Here is a 20,929-nt window from a genome sequence, read left to right as displayed (position 1 = left end):
AGAAGTGCAGCATGCCGTGCCTTCTAACGCCTCTTTTTTTCTATCACTTAGAACTCGGAAAATTTTCTTCGCCTTTGAGCTTTCGCGCTCGTACGTCTCGTCTTTTCTCGTCCGCCTTCTCGCTTTCCTTCGCCTCGGTTGTTTCCGCGTGGATCAACGTCGAGCTTTACTCCCTTTGATCTGTCTAATTCGCGAAATTGTTATTCTATCAAAGATCAACTTCTGTCGTTCTCGTCGCCTTCGACGCAGAGATGTCGAATTTTTCAACAAGGACCCCAGATTGTCATTAGTCTTCAGATAAATGATATTATTTTAAATATTTTGAGAATATGATTTAAAATGGAATAAATAGCGATTAATCAGTGAAAATAAATTGAAGAAAATTAATTGATGAATTATTTTAATTTTAACACGCTAACAATGTTGTGCATTGTTTTCCGTATGAATTGTGACTCATTTAATTTTAACAGATAACATTTTTTTAGATTTCTAAAAATCCAAAATTACGGTCAATTCTCTTTATATCATTTGCGATGTCGGTAATCAGTGTATTTTACAAACTGTGATTGTTACTGCGGATATTGAGAAAAGGGTCGTAATCAGTGGATAACAGATTAAACGGTAGAACAGAAAGAGGAAGCTAAACGAGCGAAGCGGCGCCTATTAATTCGTTTAATTGTGCTGACGAATCAAACGACTAAAAACTCGAATCTCCGAGCACTTTCCTTTCTCCTCCGAGTTTCAACCATCTATTTCTTTCTCTACCTGGCCGCCAGTTTCTCGACTGCTTTCTCTTTCCCTTCTGCAAATTATCGTAACTCCTCAGGCTCAGTTAACGGGTAAAGTTGGTATGAGCGTGCAATAGCAGGGAAAGGCTAGTGGTGTGGAGATTGAGAAAGAGAGAGCGAGATTGAGAGGAAGAAAGGAAGGGTGGGAAAATCGGGGGTTAGCAACCCTTAGCTCAAGTGGTAAGACCAGCTCCGCACGCTGCACTAGACTCTAGAGCACTTCAGCGGCCCGAAGTCGAAGAGGCGTTCATTAAACGATAACTCACACTCGGAGAAACGTCTTGTTAAACTGTCGATCTAACGACAATCACAGAGACAGAGGAGAGAGAGAGAGAGAGAGCACAACATTTGTGGATCGCAAAGAAAGTGCTATTCTGATCAACGAATAAATTTATCGCGCTACAGTGAACATTTCTCGCTGATAGTATTATTGGACTCAATACATGATATGATAACATACCTAGTACTTGCCAAATGGTAATTCACATTTTATATCCTTTCTATCATAGTGATATATAGTATAAGAGAATCATTAAATCCGATCGAATTGATAATATAATTATGTTTTTGTAAAAAATCTAATTTTACGAAAAATTGTATGTATAGGTATATGTTTTAATAGATTATACGCGGTCACATATTGTGTAGGTTTCAATATTAAATTTTCTGAATTTTTCATGGGATGCTCATACAATTTTCGATGTTTCCAAACTCTTTGTATTTTCTGTTAGTTGTTATTTGCCGTAACACGAACTAGCTCAGCACAAGCAAACAAAAAATAAAAAGCGTTTCGAAAAATGTTTGAACTGTATCTAGGTTTCCTCGGTTTCAGCGTAACGCAATGGTAAATCATAAATATTAGCGCGCACCACTACTGTAGGAAAATCCGATTATGCGCATAAAGAATTGTTGAGATCGCGAGCTTTGTTTCTCATACAGAGCGAATACGGTTTCAGGAATCCGCGCGTGTGATTTCTGCGCTTTCGTTTGCGTTTCAATTACACATATGTATACGTGTGATATTACGTAACACGCGCACACTCGTTCTCTATCGACCGTTTTGGATGACGTTTCCAATACAATTGCAGCCGCAACAGCTGTCCATCAAGATTCGCTTGCGCTCTTAATTAGTATTTATAATCACGCATTGATATTGACGTGTCGAAACGGCGTTCACCTGTCATATAATGTGGCACACTGAATTACACGGTTATACAATTTCATTATTTTCAATTGGATTAGCCGATGTCCAAATAATATCATTATCTTGATATTGGAACAATTAATGATATTTTGTAGTTTATAAATAGAAAGAGTATGATCTCTCTCGTCTACTTTCTCTTCTCTGCTTTTTATTTTCGAGTTGCAAAACAATTTATTCTGAAAAATTATTGGAAGGGTATTATACCCTTTTAATAATTTATTCTTTTGATTTATGTTAGGATAAAATGAAAAATAATTACAGTAATAACAGTGGCAGAAGCAATCAAAATCAATCATGAATTCTCAAGACAACTCACTGAAAAGTAGACGCAGTAATATGATAAATAAGAGCAGTTGTGATTAATCAACTCCGATATTGTATGCGATTGAAATAAAAGAATCATAATTTACAAGTGCTTAGAATGCAGGTGTCGCATTTGACGTCTGCGCCTTCGAAGTAGATTAGATGCACATTCTACTTAAACCAACTTCATCCTCCGTAACACATTTTATATGCCAATCGAGTACCTCCATTACCGTGTCCTGCATGTGATGCCAACCGAGGCGATGGCATACGTGCAAGATGTACAAGTTCCCCTAAGAATTGCGTCAGAGCTCTTGGCAACGACGACGTCGCCGCGGTGTAAGGCGGTTCGGAGAACTAATATAGGCGGCGTCATGGGACTCCACAGACTCGACCTAATAGAGTTCGTGATCTACATAAGGGATCGCCCAGGTATCGGAATTAACTTTTACGCATTAATATGTACCATGTGAAGGCACCGCCAACGATTCTGACGCGCGCGCGACGTCGGCGTCGACGGCAGCGAAATTTGTCCGTGTAGAAGACGCTCACTCGTGCGTTGTCCACCAATTTAGCCGAGAGGCGTTCCGTCGTTTGCGCGAGAGTGCCGTTAATAATGCCACGTCGTTAGCTGTCGTGCCGCTTCTCGGAAATAGAACTTTGCGACTGCGAAATGCCGTCGCATACTGCGAGACACGCGGACAACGTTAAATTAAACGACTGCAAAAGCATCATGCTGGAGATGCCCTCGTTAATTTGTTTAACACTGTTTTTTTCGAATAAATCTCTCTTTATGATTGCACATATCTCTCTCGAAAGTCTTGTGCTTTGTTTGACCTACAAACGCTAAATTAAAAATAATGTCAGCTTTATATTAGAATTGAGAAATCTACGATTAGAATCCATGCAGTCAGTTAATGTGTTAAAAATCCAAATTTTTGATCATTTCTGAAATTAGAAATTTTTTATTCTTTTTTTAGAATTCAAAGACAATTCTTTCACTTCTCGAAAAAATGCTAAAGAATTTTGTTCAATTTAATATCTCCATCTCTTTTCGAATTAAATTAAAAAATTCTGTTGAAGTAAACCGTATTTCAACTTAACTGTGAAAAATGCTTTATCGATTTGAAATTTTTAACAAGTTTAATGGTTCATGTGAAAAGTGATCAAAGATACTATCTTTTTTTTCTTATCTTCTTTTAATTGTGCTTGCAATATCAAAACTTAGTGATGTTATCACATTGAAATAACTGCTACTTTTTATGATTTACCTTCTCTCGTATCTGTATTCTAGAAAAAGTATGTGACTTGCGAGAGATATCTTATATATCTTGAAAAAAAAAACTTTAGCGTGAAGTTTTAATGATACTTCGACAACGTGACGCTCTCCGCTTATCTCTCGTCCGGCACAAACGCCGAGATCACAACGAAGAGCAATATAATGAAAATGCTTGAAACAAAAAGAAAATTGTTCTGTAGCACAGTAAAGATCTACGGGAGCAGAAACAGGAGGAGAAAGAGGATGAGGAGGCAAAGTAAAAAACAAAGGGTGGAGAACAGACTTTCTTTTACACACCGGGAGTATAGCCACTGACTCAGCTGTGCTTTCACGTCCGTCGCCGTAATGAAACGAGACCCCTAATGTCATTTGGTACGGCTTTCTCCCGACATCCGGGTTCTCCAAGACGGCGGCGGTCGCAAGGGTGAGAAGAGTGCGGAACGCGCGCGGACGAACGCGGTGTTAGAGAGAGAGAGAGAGCCGCCACTTTTCGAATTAACCGCCCGGCTCATCTTAACTAAAACACATCGTCCGTAAGAGCGAGACGAGGAACGTCGGGAGAGGTTGACGGCTGCGAGCCGTTCTCGTCGAATAGAGCGTCGAACGAGCGAAGGGACGGTTTGAGCGGATATAAGCGAGGTTCGCCGACGGTAGTCGCGACCGCAAAGCCCCGGATCGGAGCGTGACAAACCCGGTGCAGAGAGCACGTATAGGAAGTCCACTTCGGTCCGAGTCTTTTCCACCGACTGACCGCGTCATCGACTTTTTCGCTCGATTCGCTGTCCCTCCCGCGAGAGCGATATAGGCATGCAGCTGTTGTGTATCTTCCGCAATGCGAAATCCCCGTTTTCCCATCGTACGAGCTTTTTTGCGCCGCCCGCAATCGGCTTTCGCCGGCGGTTCCTGCTCTGGCGAATTCTGATGCGCACCGGTTCCTGTCGGCTATCTCTGATTCTTACGAGAATTTGCCGGTTGGCATAAACCACGCCAAGAGATTACGCAACACGAAAAAACTAAACAAACATTTTCTACGACTTTATGATATCTGCAACAAGATAATGCATATATTTTCAGCATGCTTATTAATTTTTCAGGCACATTAGTTGACTAATGACGCTTAATTATAATTGGCTTAGTACTATCAACAAAATGTACCTAATACTATTATACTTATGAAAGTTAAACTGACATAACTGAGATCGTATATATTATATATTATAGTTGGGATTAAGTTCTTATCTATAATAGAGGGATTGATCTTTTCTTTGATCTGGAGCAAAGATATTCTTGGCTATGCTTTTATACCTATCTTTTATAACATTGTTGATATTGCGGCTGTGTTTTACTAACGCATAGGTATACACAGAAGTCGCATATATTATAAGAAGATATATGAAAGCAGCTTTCTCATGATTATTCTCAAAGAGCGGTCATCAGCATAGTCTATATATGGATATATAGATACCGTAAATTCGATCAGGGAACAACGCCATGTTTTTCCGCTCCCCTAAGTAATCCAGATAACAAAGTTCCTCTCAATCTGGCCTATCATCGCGGCAATATCCGCCGGTACGTTCCGTAGTCCTGTACCAATATCTTCTTCGTCGGTACCTCTTCGTCATTGATCCGATTATTGGCTCCTGCGAAAGAGTATTGTAGAATAAACGAACATTTGTCTTCACACAGAACTAGTTTTGCGCTATTCGTAGCATTTTACGTGATTACTTTTCGGAATTAACGAAGACACTTTTTCTTTTCAATTTTCTTTTTTCTTCCAATGCGTTGATTTCAAATTATAAAGTTGCATTTTTGGCAAATTCATATACGATAATTAAAATAATTAAAATAATTGTGATAGTAACGTAAATCTTGCATTGCAATATTTTTTAAAATAATTTAAATAAGTAAATTTTTCACACACACATCAATTATTAATATGGTTCGTGAATTACAGAATTTACATTTGATAAAAGCTGCTAAAATTAAAAATGTTCACTTTACATTGAAGAATACATTTGAAATGCATATTATACATTCAATTCAATTATTAAATTATTTTAATTATTAAAAACCAATTAACATATGCTTTCTCTTAATTTTTAAAGAAAAATTAAGCATTATCGAGTATAATATCAGATTTATCTGTAAAAGAAGAAATTTTATTCGGTTTTATCTATATTTTATCTCTTATTAAAGGATTATTATATTTTATGACACTAATATCCCAGATTTAATATAAGGAAATGTATCTCTCTTATTTTGAAAGAGTTTACACAATGTAGAAAGAATGAAGGCTGTAATATATTATCTATAACAAGAAAGCTGCTTCTTTTCTGAAAAAATTCCGCCTTCTTAACGCCACGTACATGGACGTTCTATTCGTCGCGTGTTTCTTTCCTGACTCTTACGGGAGTTATCGCCGGTAATTTCGAGTCGCGCGATCCGAAACGGCATCGCCGTGCCATGAAACAGCCGCGCTTAAGCCGTAGCCACCGGGCTAATGTCGTAGATACCTCCCACGGCGAAATTAAGGCAAATCGTGTGCTGGCGCTCGCCGCCATACGACACTGTTCCACCAGGAAAATCGATATGCAAATCTACGCGCAAATCCTAGTAATCTTGCTCACCCGTCCTGCAGCCCTTGCAATGGCTCGACGGGTGTATGCCATCTACCGTCGACACCCTCGCTCCCTTCGCATCTCCTATCCACCTAACTTCTTTCCATCTATTCTTTTTCTCTCTCTTTCTCTCTCTTTCTCTCTGCGATTCGCATAGTTTCTCTCTATCATTCTGTCTGCGATGCTCGTTTCAAAAGCGAGAATGCGTTCTTTCCCTCTCGGCGTGCTCCCATGCGCAGGGTTGCGATAGGAGACGACGGGCAGGGGACGACGTTGGGAGATGGGTGAGAGGTTATAAAACGGGGTTAGCCCGGGACTGAAGGATCGTGTTCGTCGGCCACCTTCGACGACAGGGCTTTATCGAGGTGAAAAAGGTTGCTCGACATCGACCTCCCGCCGCCATGAAGTGAGCACCTTCCATCCCGCGGGTTTGCTAGGCACCACCCTCTCTTGCTTTTTCTCTCCTACGCTTCGTCGTCGAGTCATTTTCGCCGATGTCTCCGCGTAGGTTTTTTCCACGCAGCTGGATAGAGAAAACGATCCAAGTGCTCTCATGCGACGAATTATTATTGCGCGGTTTACTGTCATACTTCTTACTTCTTATACGCGGTTCTTGTAATCTCGATATTGATGCCTGTAAAATTTTTTATATTGCTCAAGTCGCGAATGTGAATGACATTAGCGGCAGATAAGTTATCGGTTTGCACTTTTCTAAATGTAACTACAATGTAATCGAAGAGTTTGCTGTCGCAAATAAGTTGGTAATTTGTTAAACTAGTTTTTTCCGTGTACTAATTCAAGAAAGATTATACAAATTTATGATACAGTTGTGAAGCAAATTAACTGAAATGCTTTACTTTTATTTGCATTATTTTAACTCACTTTAAAATCTCTATTTAAATGTAGTCTGTTTTGCACCGATTCTTGCGGTTGAGAATAATATTTTTCAAACAAGTTGATTTATATAAATTTTTTATTGTTAAGTAATTATTATGATTTACAGCTTTATTTCATATCAGTATTTGTAGTAAAATAAATACTTTTTAATTAAAGCTGTATTTCGTCTGGCCGAATCGCATTTTGTCTTCCTCACTGGCGTCTCTGGTTTATTTATGTGAAACGGGGAAAAAAAGAAATGCACATCCCGAGTAGCTTGTGTTCGTGGGAGGTCAACGCGAAAGGAAGGAAGACAATCAATCTTGGTTCCAATTATCGCGTCGCTCAGCGACTGTAATTGAGTCGGACTCGAGGCTCCGACCGCCTCCATCTATGTGGCGTTTCTTTTGTAATGCCGGAAGGCCGAAACAATGAAGGCACAGAAGTTCCTCCGTTGTGCTCGTGCGAGTCGACTGGAAGCATTTTTTGGCTTTGGCACACTTGCTCGCTTCACCAATGAGTTATCAAGGAACTAATGGCTAAAGATTATTTACTGCTTCCGTATCGATTGGACTTCTTTCGTTCTTTAACCTTTCAAACATGATATTTTTTCTTTTGTATAATAAAAAACGATACACGTTTGATTATAATTACATGTTACGGACAGTTGTATAAATTTATATTTTTAAATTTGTATTGTACAAGATTTGTAGATTAAAACTAGCAGGATCCTATAATATTGGCTTAGACATTTTTTATCGCGTCGTCTAGGACGCAATAAGGTTAATACCTTCTCAGAATTGATAATGCAAAAATATTAAAGTTTATCTTGTGTGCTGCATATGTTAGGTAATTTATCTAAGCGGATAAACATGAAATCGAATAACTTTTTATTATTTCGTGTCAGGTTTATACCTACTTACATGTGAAGAGCCAGAGAAATGACTTCTCCAATACTTTCTACGTGTTGTAAATTTTCAAATAGCACACATGAGTACCAATAACATAAATTATATTGTTTGTCTGAATTGTCAAATATATCAATTTTTTATAGCAGTTTTGGCAGAGACATCGGAGTTTATCCGTGAACTATTAACTCTACAGTTCTTAAATTTTGCTTTCAAGCACTATTAGGTGTTATATTTTTGTGTTTATTATCGGAAAAGAAATTTAAGAAAAAGTTTTTATTATAATTTGCTTGGAGTTAGTACTTCTAGAATAAATATTGTATTATACATGATATCCTTTTCGATATAATTGCAAATCAATTTTAATACAAAGCTTGCTAGTGATAAATACTACAATTATATACGATTATTAATTCCGACGGCTTCGCTAGCTGGAACAATATAGATTCGTCGGCATTAAAGTTAAGTCCATCTAAGGATGAAACAATTCGGTCGTTAAAAGATCTGTGAGATATTACATCATTATGTGTGAGATTTACGAGGCTCCCTGTCTCCGGAGATCCTCTAAATATCATTAAAGTTTCATTAAAATTAGAGGGGAGCATTTTGCACGGTTCCCCGGAGAATGCTGTTTCTTATCAGTAGACCCTTTAAATCAACTTTAATATTGCGCTCATCAGTTAACACCATCTAGAATATACGCCAGCTTAAGCATCCCGAAACTATATTTATTTGCATCATTATGATACTCTTACCAGTACAGTCGGTAATTTATCCCGATAAAATATCGTCGAGATTTATGTCAGAGCACAATTGAAATAACAGTATTAACAAAACTGTACAAGACAAGAATGAAAAACAATTTCCTGAGTTTTCCGCGAATGTTTTATTTTTTTTAATATTTATCATTTTGTTTTTATTTTGGATCTGTAGTTTGTCCATATTTTTTTTCCTATTCTTTTTTTTGTTAAATTGTACATCTGTTATTTTTAATATCTCTTCAAAATGTCAAGTTTATTTCGAGAATGAGTTTTCTACTTGGATGGTTTATATAAAAAATTGCTTCGATAAATTTTTTATTACACTAAATATAAAAATAAGATAGACAAACTGAACATAATGATCCGCGACGAGCAACAAACACAGAAACCAATTTTAAAGCATCGATGCTGACGCAAATCCACGACAGACCATGTAGCTCGTGCAGGGGCAAGCGCTCAAACGGGAATCTTGTCTTGTGCAATTAGTCGAGCTTAAACCGCTCCGTGTCAACGAGAGGTCGGCTCCGCGGCGACGATGACGACGGCGAAGACGATGAAGAGGGCGGAGCATTTCCTCTCAATGGGTCGAAACTTTCTTGTGGCGGGTACCTACACATTATTCCTCGAAACTCTCGAATGTGCTTAATTAGGCGATATTTGAGCGCTCGTCCCGCCGCCACCACCGCCAACACGTCCTATCGCTCCCTCTCGGCCGCACAGCCGCCGCAGCCTCTCTGTCTCTGATGGAGTTTACGCTCGCAAGCCGCTATTACCGAAAGCCACTGGATTTCCGTAAGAAAGCACGGCGGCTGACGGTGGCTACCCTTCGGGCCGCCGTTCTATATAGACGTCTTACCTGAACTAATATTGTTAAGGTCTAATTAGTACCACCACGACACCGTGCGCGACCTCGTTTCGTCCTGCCTATCCTTCCTTCCTCCATTTTCCGCCGCCTTCCGCATCTCCGTTCCGAGTCTCTCTTTCCGAGCTGCTTGGCAGCCTCTCGACGGCGCTCCTTCCACCTTCTCGCCTTCGCATCACTTCTGTATTCCGCCCTTGCATCCGCAACTTACACCGTAAACCGCGTTACACTTGGTCGCAACACCCGAATTACGAAAAGGAGAGGCCGAGGGAGGCAGAGTAAATGAGAACACGATATGGCGGGTGAATACCGGTGTGACTTTCGGATATTAGCTATATTATGAACCACTGGTGCGCCAGTGCGTTTCATTCGTGGATAAATTGTAGACTGCGGCTCGCAAGTAATAAATTGTGTACAGCTTCGTCGAAGTCCTATGTGTATACACGCGGAAATGTAAGGTACTCGTATTACGAATATATTATTACTAGAAAATTGGCGTCTGTGTTATATTAGTGGTATGAATATTAAATATTTTACCGATCATTATGATCGCAACAACGTAAAATAACTGAGACTACAATTGACGATCTCTCGCCCAGTATAATTGTTAATAAATTTATAATCGATACTTTCTCTCAGCTTTTAACATTAATTCTTTGCTTAGGATAATATTCTGATTTTGAATATCATAACATTTGTTAGGTTAGAACTTTGGAATGTACATTTTCTTTACTGCGATGCATTGAAATCTTATATTTGAAACAATGAAATGGTCTAGAATTTTAGAATATAAGATTTTGATGTATTGCAGTAAAGAAAATGTGAATTCCAAAATTCTAGGCCTATCTATTAGGAAAGTAATATTTTTTTTTTATTTTAATAATTAATTAATATTCTTGCAAATTTATCAACAATATATATACAGTACAGTTTAGTATAGTAATTTATTAGCGCAAATTTTCAAATTATTCTCTAAATAAAATTTTTCACCACTTTGCATGATTACCGCGGTAAATATTGCGAGCTTGTGCTTCTCGCATAAATCAACAGATTTTAAACACGTTGTGCATTTTTGTTCCAGGGTCGGTGTAATCGTGAGAAGCCACCTTGCAAGTATTTCCATCCCCCACAGCACCTGAAGGACCAACTCCTGATAAACGGGCGCAACCACCTAGCCCTGAAAAACGCGTTGATGCAGCAGATTCAGCAGGGTCTCACGCCGGGTCAGCCTCTGGTGCCCGGCCAGGTACCCACAGTGGTATGTTTGACAAATTAACACGATCGTTGCATCACGTCTTCTGCTGTCCACACATATTCACACACTTCCTTTTATCACGAATGAAAAATCTTGATTTTATTTGTGGTGTTTATAGTCGAGGGTTACTATTATTAGATTACTTGTTTCGGTAAGCGACGCTGCGTAGATTATCGACGGCGCGGTATCTGAGCTTTTTTTTTCTTGTATTATATCAACAAACTTGAAGCTAGACGCGTTAGAAGCTGCGTTTGCGTGCAAAATCCCGCGTATTATTTCTAACTGAAACTTTGCAAGCTCTTCCGGTAGGATTCTCGCGGTACACCTAAGCGCAGCGCTTCGCCGTCCATATTTACCTGCGTTCTTTTTTGCAGATATTGCACAAGGAGAGATCAAGTTTTTTAAGAATTAAAGTTTAGCACGCCGCATGTTCTTGGTCAGTGTCATCCCCACTTCCTATATAAGCCTCACTTATCCATCTCGATGGACAGTCAATTTGCAGAATCGAGTCTCTTTGATACGACCTTAACGCAGACCAATGATTCTTAAAAATTAATTATTTTATATTATTATTTTTTTTTTTAATTCTAATGTTCCGCTATATTTATATTTTCTATTATTTTTAAATCACGAATTATTTTTTATCACAAATCAAAGATGCAAATCTGCAATAATTCTAGATATATTAATGTATATTATATTCGGTTTACGAATCCTACTTTATTCATCCACTCCCTCGTAAAGTTGTAAAAGACTTGTAACATAGCTTAAGAGCCCTTGGTGTGGACATATTCTCATTGCAAATATTTCTCGTATTGTTCGTATTTATCATTTGACAGGAGGCTCGTTAATTACGGGAAAGCGCAATACGCATACGTCAAACTTCCGAATGTAACTTGAGCGCGACAAAGTTTATCGCTCGTCAAAATTTCACGCGACATTGCGTGTGACGTTGGCTCGTGTAGTTTCGACCGACCTCAATAAGTTTTCGACGGTTGACGGAATTTCTTCGCATTTTTTTTTCTTTTTTTTTTTCTCTGAAATCTCCTGTCTCCGTGTGAGTTTGTAAGTCGACGAAACGGTTGCTCTACACGCGTCACGAAGCCATCATTTTTGAACGGTGCAGCAATTAGAAATCGAAAACTCGTCATTAACGTCTGCCCTCTCTCTTTGTTCTCTTTTTATTCATTTACATTCATAGTCGTCGCTACGTGACATCAAATCCTATACTATGACTGCCTGTCTGTCCCCTATGTTTGCCGCTGTGGCTCACGTGGTTGTGGTTGATTGTTGGTGTGTTCTCCAATTACGTCATTGGTGAACAGGAGGCACCAGCACCTCCGGCACCACACCATCACCTTCAACAGCAAATCCAGCAGCAACTTCTCGCTACCCACGCCTTTATGGTAACTCCTGGTTTTGGTTGGCTTTCACTAATTTTTGTTTAATTTTACGTCATGTTGGTTAGTGGTGGACGTAAAGATATTTGTTGTTTATACATGTTAATTGATATAATAAGAAAACAGACGACGATCCGTATTTATCTAGTTTAGATAATTTGCGACGTTGCATAATACTAGTTATTTGTACAAATTTACGTCCACTGTAGCCATTCGAGCGATGCGCTTGTAATTAGTAAGCGTTCGTACAAGAGCTTAAAATTATTTCACGAATAAGTCGTATAACTTTTATTTGCATGTTTTACGAGATGTTTTATTTATTTATTGAAAAAAAAGGAGATTTGTTTGTACAAAGTTTTCCTGTAGAAAAGAGAAGCATGAAATACTGCGGCCATGTAAAATATACGCGTTCTTTGGCTCTAAAAGCGACGAATGTTTTTCTTTGAAATATTTTTGTTTTTGTGGAAAAATCGTTAGATTTCAATATAGTAATATATGAGAGTCAAAGAGACGGAGAAAAAGGATGCGAGGCGTGGTAATATTAGATTTGGAAATTGCGAGTTTTATGATAAAGTACCAGCACTAAACTTTCGTTTTCTGATACTTTGGAAAATTGGTGCAGTTAATGTATTTTCCAAGAATTTTACCTAGCCACGTTTCCGAAAGCTTCTTTGTAACGATGAAAGCTCCCAGGATACTAGAGGCTTTTCAGAAGAAAGAACGAGCGTTCGGCTCGTTCGGATGCGCTTGAAATTACCTGCCTTCGCTTCTGGGAGCCAGCTCTCACTGCAAAACCAAACGCTTCGTGTGGGAACGTACGCTTGTCGTTGAAAGCGAAGGGGAGGGCACGAGAAAAAGAAAAAAAGGACGATTAAGGCTTCGCGAGATCCGCAAACGAGATACCTTTTCTTTGCAAATTCTCGCCTTTGGCGCGACTTAAAGCTCGTTTCTCAAATTCACTGAACTCCGGTTAACTCTTTCTGGTCATTATCAGGTAAAAAATTTTCCACAGGTCAGTGTAGGTCACGATAGTTTAATTTACTGTACTTCGATGTGGAGGCAACAGTTTTGCACATTATAACTGACAATTGCAAATAAAGTCTGAAGTATGCAAATTATTAATTAAATGTTGTTAATATAATTAATATTTTTACAGTTAAATTTACATACATTTATTTTAACTAGATTTTAATTTGAGATTGTTTAAGAAAATAAATAAATTCTGTATTTTCTAACTATATTTCTATTTTTCTAAATTTTTTGAAAGATCGCGAAAGAAAGTGCGTGATTTTTGCATTCTACATATTTTCTTGCTGTGTTGCAATCTATAATTAATGTCTAATTTTTGTCGAATTATTTATTTTGATAAAGACGCAAGTTTATTATGTGCTATTTGCTCGAAATCCACAGAATGTTGCAAATAAGTATTAACTAGCTCGAGACTGCTGCATACCAATTTGCCTGTGCAATGTATTAATTTGTAATCTCCATTATTCGTTGTTATTACACTGGATATTAATGGTGCTGCTTATTTATCTGAAATTGAAGCGAGCCCAACGTAGATCTCGCAAACCAGGCGATGTACCTGTACTGCACATCTTAAAGTTAATAAACACCGAAGAGCGTTGCTCGCGAAGCCTTAATGCACCTCGAAACAGAATTTACACGGTTAGTCGGAAATGGTAGATTATATAAACAGGGTATTTAGTGACTGACGGCATAAACAGGAAAATACTGATTTCTTGTAGGAGTAATAAACTGCTCGATTTGATTTTGCAAGAGATTCATTTTTATTTAGCTGCACTCTTTCTCTCTCTCTTTCTCTCTCTCTCTCTCTCTCTCTCTCTCTCTCTCTCTCTCTCTCTCTTTCTTTCTCTTTATACACCAATTATTTACAATAAATTATTTACAATAAAAATTTACTTTACAGTTTGTCCTGATTATCATTGAGTGCATAGAATGAATGCATATATTTGTTACATAATTTAAACAATATGATGGAGAGAGATGGCATAAATGTAAAATAATGCAATGAATGTAGAATATGTAAATCTCGAGGTTCTCGATTTATTGAACTTGTATTTCAATTAATTTTGTTTTTAGTTCTATTATTGATTGTAATGTAATATTTTATAACATTCGTAAAGTATATTTTCTACGAGGTATATTTTCGAAAGTAGTAATCCTACTTTTACACGTTATCAACTTTTAGTGTAAATAATTCAAAAGTACGGTATTTTCACTTAAAAGTTAGTTTTGCAAATCGGCTTACTCTATAATGAGAAATCATGTATTTTCCGTCGGCACCATCCATTACCAAATACTCTCTGTTTAGGTATAAGGTACGCGTATCAGCAGTACGGAAACCGCGCGCGCGCGCGCGCGCGCACATAATCGCGACATGCACAATCGAAAACGCGTGAAGCGAAGGTGGGGACAGGTGTATTCTAATCCATGTTACCTGGATATCTTCCGGGTGTGTTTTCACAGGCGACGAATCCGTACCTGACCGGTATGCCGCAGGTTGGCAATACATACAGCCCGTACTTCGCGCCCAGTCCAATAATGCCGGCGATAATGGGCCCGGCGGACCCAACGGGTGTCGGCAGTCCGCTCGGCGTAGTACCGCAGACAGTGGCGATGCCGCAGAAGATGCCACGTACCGACCGCCTCGAGGTATGTCTACCACCAAACTACATTCAACAACAACAACAACAACAGCAACAACAACAACAACAACAACAGCATGGGGCCCAACACGGCGCAGCCGGGGCCTCAAGGTGCCCGATGGCCGCGCCGAATACCGTGTACCAAGTGCCGGCCGGTCCCCCCAATCAGGTGTCGCCCGTATCCACGATGCAATCTGTCAATCATCCACCATCTCCCACCACCATCACCACGACATCCCTGTGTACCCCCTTGCACAATCCCCACGCCCATCATCATCCTATTCACAATCTCATTTACGTTCACGCGTATTATTAGGGTGATTCGACATACGGATGTTCAGATTGGCTCTCGACGCCGCCGAATGTCGACGACGCGTTTGATCGTACGATAAGATAGATAGACATCGCGCCGATACATTACTTGTCTTTATTTTCTTCCTTTTTATACTTTTCTTTTCTCTTCCAATTTTTTTTTTTTTTTTTTTTTTTTTTATTTTTTTTTATGTGAATGTAGTGCGTCGGGTGGATTAATCAGTCGGGACGTAATGGAACGCCCGTGGTGATTAGAGCATAACGATGACAACGGATGAAATTGCAGCGGGCACCGGGAATATCCTGATTTCGCCGACGGGTTAGACGCGCGTCGCTAATTACAGTAATTTACGCCGCGTGGATCCGTAAGGTGATCTGATTACGCGAGCCGGATGGTTTACGTTCGTCGCACGACACAGCGATCGATGGTGATGGGCATCGATGGCCCCCGGGCTGGAAATCGGACGTTTGTATGGAAAACGAGTTTATGGTGCGAATTACGAGCATCAGAATCACTACAATGAGAGAAATCTTGAGAGTGTCTAGTTAGAGTTACAAAGCGCTATATATTTCTATACGCTCATTCGATTATACTAACGTCACGTGTTCGATCGCGAAGAGGGATATGTAGTTTAGCGTTAGAGACGATAGTATCGAGATTAGCGCGACTGTAGTGAGCACCGGAGCGGTGTTGTCTGAAACGACTTTGCGATTCATATCGATATCAAATCAATTGCAACAACGATAGCGATTAATCCCGTGTATGATTGATTTTTTGGCAAATAATTTGCGCGATAGATGAATATAAAGATTGTTCATTGAATTTCATGAAAACGAAGCAAACTCGATACTAAAGGCGACAAGGAAGGGGGAAAAACGGGAAATCGAATTGCGAAAACAACAAAGATTTCGTGCATATATTTTGTAGTGCGAAGATTTGTGAGGAAGCGACGCAATTGTGAACAGTAATATATCAGTATATGGTGAGAGACGTGGCGACAAAGCAACTCTAACTTAAGATATATGATAGAAATAGATACGTACAGATCGTGAGCGGCACAAAGGTCTAAAAGGTATCGAAAAGATTGTAAATTCATAAAAGTCAGATAATTATAACGGCAACGACAAGACGTGATGATTAATTACGATTAATTCATAGAGAGCAGGATATATGACTGATTGATAGAAGTAGACGGATTCACAAATGTGCGACTAACAAATTCGTGCAAAATTAATATTTTATATTGTTATTACTGTTAATATTCAAATTATTATACACTTTTGTTTTAGAAAATCTTTATAGACATATTTACTAAAAAAATAAATTACTATTACACGTGTAAATTTGTATAAAAAACAGAAAATTTTTAGCATTTATTGATCATCGGCATTCCTTTGTCAATTTGTCAAGTTTTATAAAACAAATATGAATTTTGTTTCTCTTTGTGGACAATTATTTTTTTATGTATTTGACGATATCAGTTGTGTGGAAAAACGCCAGGTTGATTCGACGTTACGTGAACTATGACACGCGATTGTCGTCATTTTCGATACATCGTATAAAAAGTGAGAAATTTATCAGTCTTGCATGTACCATTGTACACGGTTTTTGCCGCGTGGACCGTTATCATTGATTTCTTTAGGTCATCAAAATGTCGTCGCCGAGCGATGCAAACGAAAATGTGTCGTACTCGTTTTATCTTCCATCTTATTTCGCACTATCGCAAGAATGATCCATTTTGCAGCGCGAGCATTTCGTAGAAGCTTATTTCTGACAGTCGCACTAAAATTCAGCCACTTCTATGAAACGTCTATTCCTTAAATTAATTATTTCGTATAGATATACGTGTTACAAAGATATTTAGATATAAATGTAGGTTAGCGTAGCGCGTAATATTATATCCTATTTCTATAAGCACTTTGGTAAAAGTGAACGAAGCTTTTCCGACCAGAATTAGAACGCGGTTTTCGCAAAGCGTGCTCGGCAAAGATCCGGGATAACATCGTGTAATATTGCTTCAGCCTTCGACGCGCGGGCTCTGGAGTAAGAGAACGCGAGAAACGTTTCAGAAACAATAACAAGATCGCCTCGCGAAACTTTCGCATCCGCATGCACCTGGAGTTTTCTAATGCGCTAGTTCGCAGATTTCCCCGGAGCCGCTGCCATCGTCTCTCTTCCCTTTTCGCCCGGCGGCACTCGCGAAATTAACAAGTTTCGCGAGTCGGTTTTTACGGGGGCAGCCTTCGTGCGAGGTAATTTTCGCGAGGTGGGGTATGAGTAAAATCGAGACAGCGGCGCGATATCGGCACGAAAATTCGCGCCGGTCCATTTGCGAGGTGCTCTTCGGTAAATTCACTTTGCAAATAATCAACTGCTTGTCGTGGAAGGCGAATTTAATACACTGATTCCCGACACGATGACGTATCACGAATATTCGAATAAAAAATATATAAATTTATATTTTACATTCTGATAAAATAAGCTCTCTTTGGTAGTTACACGATTCTTAATGCGCGATATTAATGAATAGCAACGAATTAAGAACTTATAAAGTAATTTCAAAAATTTTAATAAACTGTATTATTTAATATAAAAAAATTTTACTAAACTATATTATTAAATTATATCGAACGCTATATGTAAGTAAGACAACATTAAAATCTCTTTTTCAGTATTTAGAAATAATTTGAAAACGAAAGTGTTGACACTTGATCAATGGTTTAATTCTAAATCTATGTTTAAAATGTCAATTTTGGATACTAATATGATCTTATTGATGGAATAAAGAAAAATTTACACCAAATAAATTTGTTTAAATGATGAGTAACATAATAGATTTGTGGTAGCCGTTGTAGTGTTAACACCAGCATTCCTAGTCAAAGGTAACAAAGGATGGCAATTACGGCGCATTAAAATAATTCACTTTTTTTTATTTTTATTTGATAAGAAAAACCGGGAAAGGAGAATCGAGGATGACTAACGTACAGACGTATATCAGTTCATGTCGATTGATTTTATTATTTACGTGCTTGTACGTCGTGTCTGTGTATGTGATTATTATTCCGCTAATAATTCTTATCATCACGGGAGGCTATTGATATTATGTCAGTCGCGAAAATAAAGGAACGGATTTCGCAAATTTTCGCAACGTTTTGCGAGTCATTGCGATTGTAGGAAGACGTGATTTTCGCAGTGCAAACGCTTCATAGCGTTCGAAGAAATATAGATTTATGTACGTATGCAGAATCATATACAGATACATGACGCTTACATGCGCCGGTCCATCCGTGCATACGCACATAGTGATATGTGTATATAGTAGGTAGGTTAATAAATAAATTAATTAATTGTATTTTGTATCGCAGAAACCGATAGAGCAAAAAAGCCGAAAGAAAATTCACCACACTTAATGTAATTCACTGCAACGGATTCGACCGCGATTTTTTGGATCGCATTTTAAGACACCATATACTGTGATGTCTTTTTTCTAAATATGTCGGTTATCTAAGCGATTGATGTTGCAAGTTCGATCGACTGCTCTCAAACAAGGCGATAACTAATTTTGCGCTCACAAAATTTCCAGCCTGGGCGAAACAATGAATCATTTCGGTGCGATTTAGCAATACGAATTTCGAGAATTTTTTTTTATTAGTTTTTACAATTCTTATTAGATTATATAACCTCGTATGAAACAATTGCAACGACCTATTTTCCTTTCTCGTCTTTTTCATTCTCTATCACCATAGTGAGAACGATAGCATCCTCCTTATCCCTCATCCGAGATAATACATGACCGATTTCACGTATTTACGATTAAGTAAAAAAAACGTTTACGAAAAAAGTAAGAATATACGCAATGTAATATCGTTTAATTAAATATTGCAGATAGAAATCGGAAATATACGATCGATTTATTAAACTAACTACAGTTGAACTTACGGTAATACTTATTATAATATTTGGTAACATACAATAACGATGATAATTAGTAATCATAACAATACCTATTTGTGATGTACTACGATGACTTGCACTGAGTTCGGGTCACGTGAAATTTATTGATGATGAATTCAAATAAAAGAAATATAATTGAAACTGAAAACGATGCACAGACTGTTTATTGATTCTTACAAGTTCACTTTAATGACCAAAAAGTTTTGTGTGCTTTGTATGTCTTATCTTAGTCTTCTTGTATTTTTTTACTTATTATTTTTTTTCGTTGCCTTTGCTCTTTTAGTTGAACGAAATTGCGCGAAGTATGCCCAGAACTGTATATCACTTTTTTTCCCTTTTCTATTTGAGAATACAAAATTTTTCGTAGTGCACTCCGCTTGCGATAAAAGATAGTTTTTTGCGTATTCGAGAACAAGATACTCGATCGGGACTGTGCTAATAATCGGCTATGAACAAAGTAATATGTTTCACGCGAGAATACTCCGTTATGTTTGTCGCAAATTCCTATCCATCGACAACGACGACGTTGAAGTTCGTCCATTTTTCTCCGAAACTCATCCTATCTGAACATCTCAATGCCTTCTCATTTCCCTAATCCTTGCACCTGCGAGAAAAAAGATTACAAGGTCTATATCTCCCCCGGACGATATGTTATTAATGCTCTTTGAATTAATTGCTTGCTGCCTGTTTATATATAATGTTATTAATATCGATATAAACACGTTTGGATTTTCGCTGTTTAGTATATTAATATTTTTAACCTTGATTGGCCGAAGTTATATTCTTGGTAAATATATCACAACACTGAAACAATTATTTATCACACACTTTATCATTTTTTCTTTTGAATTCTCATCATGTTTGTCGCATCATTGTTATTCATTTTTTAAGTGATATTTATTTCACATATCTCCAAGTTGATATCACTCGCGCCTGCCTTTACACCATAAAAAAGCTTGACCAATCAGGGAATCGTAGAAAGCAATACGATGACATTCACATGTAGTAGCGAATGATTTTAGTGAATGGAGAGTAGTGATATCCATTGATTTCAACTGTTTTTATTCGATGTTAACGGACTCTTACGCTATACGCTCACTGGCATACTCATACTCTGACAAACGGAAGAGCAGCTAATACTATGTCTTGTACATATCGTATCGTTTCTTCTTCACAGGCCGGCACTTAACTAGTGGTCCCTCTGTTCTATTTTCTTTTCAACCGTCAATAAGTTTGTTTTACTACGAATTTTATTATTTCCTCTCTAGCGTCTCTACAATTTGGTTTCCGTCTTTGTAGCAATACACGCAATAGATTTACTTTTGTTGGCTAGCCAATTCCGTTACGCCATTGCTTCGTCGGTGCGCGAGCGCGGTTTTGTTCGCACGGAGGACGAAAGACTCTCGTACTTGGTCGACTTTGATATTGCATTAGAGATTCCGAATTTTTAGTCTACGTGAAAAGCTCTCGCTGTCGTTGCGCCCGCATGTCCGACGATGGCAATTGGCGTTCAACTCGGTAATTGCACAAAGCTAATGCGCTCTTTACAGCTTTTCGTACTTCACGTTGTGTATATCTCGGCAATATATAATTTTTTGCGACTATATATATATATATACAAATCCACGAGTATTTGATATATACCCACATCAATATATATTTATATATATACATGTGTGTCTCATTTTTCAGCGCCAGAGTACCTTATTTTTGTTCTGTCGCAATCGCAAACACATCAC

At 38.2% G+C, this 20,929-nt stretch overlaps 1 protein-coding gene across 15 annotated transcripts in view; it reads left to right on the top strand.

Moving 5' to 3' along the window:
• mbl (muscleblind) overlaps positions 1 to 20,929 on the top strand; it is a 363,403-nt gene that overhangs the window by 291,445 nt on the left and 51,029 nt on the right. For 9 of the 15 annotated variants that reach the window (XR_010890288.1, XM_067355299.1, XM_067355289.1 and 6 more), the window contains 3 exons: positions 10,681 to 10,857; positions 12,180 to 12,260; positions 14,745 to 14,930. Coding sequence is in view for 14 of the 15 variants with exons in the window: in XM_067355299.1 (XP_067211400.1) it covers positions 10,681 to 10,857; positions 12,180 to 12,260; positions 14,745 to 14,930 (444 nt within the window). In the remaining variant the exon portion in view is untranslated. The remainder of the gene's footprint in view (positions 1 to 10,680; positions 10,858 to 12,179; positions 12,261 to 14,744; positions 14,931 to 20,929) is intronic. The other 6 variants (XM_067355288.1, XM_067355296.1, XM_067355294.1 and 3 more) reach the window with 2 other exon arrangements.

Source organism: Linepithema humile, chromosome 5 (assembly GCF_040581485.1).
Source record: "Linepithema humile isolate Giens D197 chromosome 5, Lhum_UNIL_v1.0, whole genome shotgun sequence".
NCBI lineage: Eukaryota > Metazoa > Arthropoda > Insecta > Hymenoptera > Formicidae > Linepithema > Linepithema humile.
This window is presented reverse-complemented; position numbering and strand designations above follow the sequence as displayed.